The 3,980-nt window shown below is 39.0% G+C and overlaps 1 protein-coding gene across 1 annotated transcript; it reads left to right on the top strand.

The window, feature by feature from the left end:
- Window positions 1-2,587: 2,587 nt before the first annotated feature.
- On the top strand, window positions 2,588-3,526 carry LOC140128802 (olfactory receptor 1f45-like). Its single transcript, XM_072150504.1, has one exon. It carries the CDS (start codon window positions 2,588-2,590, stop codon window positions 3,524-3,526), a length of 939 nt encoding a protein of 312 aa, XP_072006605.1.
- Window positions 3,527-3,980: the final 454 nt, after the last annotated feature.

Here is a 3,980-nt window from a genome sequence, read left to right as displayed (position 1 = left end):
ACAATAAAGTCAAAGATAATCTTTTAAGCAGTGCTGTTTAGCCCCCAATTGTCCATTCACAATGGGGATATATACGGGTCTTTCTTAGGGACAAGGAATACAATCAGGGCCAAACACTGTTGGACATCTGGGTTTAACATCTTATCCATATCCTTGTGCAATGTGTTGCTGCACCTCCAGGTATACCCAATATGCTGCGTGCCAAATTGTGGGATGATCTAGTGTCTATGTGAGGAATAGCCAACTTGATCCATTCAGGCATGTTGCTGAACATCTCCCGGAAGTGATGTAAGTTTCCCCACAGTGAAGAGCATTGGTCTGCTGGTTATAACACTCAACATTCTCTGTGAATCCACCTCCTGCGCTTCTGAAAAATTTGAATGGGGAGATTCCTCCTGCTCATGGTGCACCGTCCTCATTTCCACAAGGAAGCCCTTCCCCATTCATGGCCCAAGGTTACCAAATATGTTACAATATTGAGATTCTGATGTACAAGGTATAGGCCTACTCATGCCTAAAGCTTGTCTTCGGGTACAGGGACCAGTACCCACACCTTTTGACTGACCTGGTAGGTACTCACAAGCTGTCAGGTCATAACTTTGTTTCTCAGCCTTAGATTGTGCCATATTACTATGTCAATCGCCATATTGTCAAGTATTTTATCACTGACACTCCAGGGATGGCCAAGCCACCAGACATATGGTCTATACAAGAACCCTGTGAACCTCTCGGTAAGCAAATATCAAATATGGGAGGTGCTGCTCTCAGTCCTGCCCATGAGGGTCAATCAACTTCCTAAACATCTGCATCTGAACAATAGAAGCAGTCCATTAGGTTGTGGGCTGGTCAGCAGATGTATCCTCTTACCAAGAGATTTCATCAGTTGTGACATGAACTGAGTTCCCTTATCAGTGAGCATTTCCTGGGGAAAACCCAAACAGGGGTAAATCTCCCGTAATGGGAGCTACCATGTCTTCCGAATAGATGACAAGGCTACCGTTTCTGGGCATATTCTACAACCATCAGTAGAAACATTTCCTAAAGTTGCTTGAAATGGACAGCAGTCCAATTATATCAACAGCCACCCTGTTGGTAGAGTTATCAGTGGGGCTTTGAGTCTTTGAGCCTTCCCGCCCTCTGACAGGTATCACACAAACATCAGTAGGCAGGGACATCTGACCCTATATTTGGCCAGTGGAAATACTGCAATAACCCGATATTTGTCTAAGTGATCCCAAGCCATTGGAGTCTCATGTGCAATCCGCAACAACTCTGCCCTGAATGGCAAAGGGCTTAATCTTCCATTTGCAATGACAGGACCGGAGTCTCAGATGTAAAAGAATCTGAAGAACTAAGGGAAACCTGGAAGAGTGATCTGGCTCCAGGTATCAAAGAAATCCTTGTCCTCCATGTTTCCTTAATCACCATCCAGATGGAGCTGCTACTCATTTCCTATGGCTCCAGGATTTCCCAAGATGGGCTCCACACATCACTCATCCCTCCCACAGCTTGATATTCTGGCAACCCAATGATTCCGGACACATTTTAACTTCATTCACTCTCACTTTTATTTTTAAAAAATTGTTACTTTTTTGTGTGATATTTGCAACATTTCCCTTAAATCACCAGATGATCCAGGGAGGCTCATAATTATCTACGATCTGATGTGTGTTTGGGTTGGTAAATTACTATGGGGGGGAGGAGGAATTAAGAGAATTTATATCATAACAAGATGTTTATCCAAAACACCAATTAATGATGGATATAAGACACCTCGGAGACCTGGAGAATGTTTTTTCCTACCAGACTCAGTAATGAGTCTCCCCAGGTAATTAATGGTATAAAAGAGACCAGTAATTACACGGATATGTAACAGACAGGAAGGATCAGGTAACATGGATACATGAAGACTCAGGATGATAAAAGACCCACATTGTTCATATCTGATCTCCAGAGCCCGTAAGTAAATGGAAGATAATTTTACATCATTTTTGGTGAATTAGATTAGAAAAAAAATACCTGCACTAAACTAGAAAATACATGAAATAAAAGATGAGAAACATCAAGTCTAGTCGTAAGATTCAAGTGGAATTTTAAAAAATCATAATAAAATTAAATAAATAAAAAAATTTAAAAAATTATGTTCTTTTGTTAATATAAACAATATCTCATTATATTAGTGAATGTAAATACATTTGTAAAAAAATGTAAAAGATAGGAAAGATTATATTTAATTTGTCAGATAATTATGTCTAATATAAGTGTCATCAGCTCAGGACATGATCTCGGGGCTTCTCACATGGATTTCTCATGATGGAATATCGAGAACATGAGAAAAGATACAAATCGTTCTTGAAATATCCACCTTACACCTCATCTTATTTCTCCAATATCTTTTCTAATATTTTTGTGATTATTAGAATTTTTTAATTGGCTGAAAATGTTTTGTAAATGTTGAACTTCTTTTTTTCATTTAAACTTTTATATACTTTTTAAATGTTTTCGTCAGCAGAAATCTTTGTGAATGCTGAAATTTTGAGTTTGAGTTTTTTCGTTTTTCACTAGGAGAACCCTATCATACCTAACGATGTGCGGAGACAACCAGACTTCAGTGACTGAGTTGGTCCTCATTGGATTCCAGAATACGCACAAGTTCCGGATTGTCCTCTTCTGTCTCGCCCTTCTCGTGTACATGTTCACATTTGTTGGAAATCTTCTGATCATTTTTTTGGTGTCCTCCAGTTATCGCCTCCATTGTCCAATGTACTTCTTCATTTCTAACTTGTCCCTGGCCGACCTGATTATTTCCACCAGTGTCGTACCCAACATGCTGTGCATTATATGGTTGGAAGGTCACAGTATGACCATCAATGGTTGTATCTCACAGTTCTACTTTGTATTTGTGTCCACCTACGCTCAATGCTGCATCCTCATGGTGATGTCCTTTGACCGATACTTGGCCATCTGTCTCCCGTTACGGTATTCTGCTATAATGAATATGACTGTTTCAATTAGGTTGGTCTTTGGGTCTTGGTTAATTGGGATTCTCCTGATTAAAGTTGAAGTCGTTCTAATAAGTCAACTGCAATTTTGTTCGACTAACATCATTGACCACTTCTTCTGTGATTTTGCTCCTCTTCTTGCTCTCTCTTCTTCGGAGGTGCGTGTACTGGCTTGGCTTGACATTTCCTTTAACATTTTTGTCATCTTTTTGCCTTTTGTTTGTATCACGTTGTCCTATATCTGCATTTTTATTGTGATTTTTAAGATCTCTTCTCAAAAGGGAAGAAAAAAAGTCTTCTCCACGTGTAGCTCTCATCTGCTTGTGGTGTGTACTTACTATGGATCACTCATTGGGGTCTACATGTCTCCATCACGTGCAAATGCCTTTAGTGAGAACAAGCTGAAATCTCTTCTCTTTGTCATGCTCACCCCATGTACCAATCCCATAATATACAGCATGAGGAACAAGGAGATCATCGACACCATGAGGAACCTCTACAGGAGGAAGAGATCAGTGCACTGAGAGAATCTTATGTATAGACAATCCATTGATTTCTTTTTAGTATGGATTGTGCCCGGAACTGTACAGACTTATGTTAGTCAACCCATGTTTGGCTCTGGACACTAACTGAGCCACATAGGAGAGGGGACCTTTATGCATGTGGCCTCCTTCAAGAAGATCGCAGGGGGCATGAAAAAGCCTTCATAGTGACCATTGTTTTTTTTTTTGCTTTTTTTAATGCTCCATAGTTTATGTTTTTAAACTTACCTTAAGCATTAAGCCTCAGTGTTAGTCAAAATGTCATGAATATCTGCTTAAAGGGACCATGATGAGAAATATTCATATAATCATATTATAATGAATAGTTCTAGATTTCAATATAAAAAAAAACAAAATGATAGTATGGAAAAAAATTCCAATTTATAGATATATTTATAAATATTAATCTGTATATATAACGAGTACAAGAATCAAT

The sequence above is a fragment of the Engystomops pustulosus genome, chromosome 4 (assembly GCF_040894005.1).
Source record: "Engystomops pustulosus chromosome 4, aEngPut4.maternal, whole genome shotgun sequence".
In the NCBI taxonomy this organism is placed as follows: domain Eukaryota; kingdom Metazoa; phylum Chordata; class Amphibia; order Anura; family Leptodactylidae; genus Engystomops; species Engystomops pustulosus.
The sequence above is the reverse complement of the archived record's forward strand: the minus strand, read 5'-3'. Positions and strand labels throughout refer to the sequence as shown.

Bases quoted from the DNA above. Each gene is read 5' to 3' on its own strand.
- LOC140128802 (XM_072150504.1), top strand. From the start codon at position 2,588: ATGTGCGGAGACAACCAGACTTCAGTGACTGAGTTGGTCCTCATTGGA.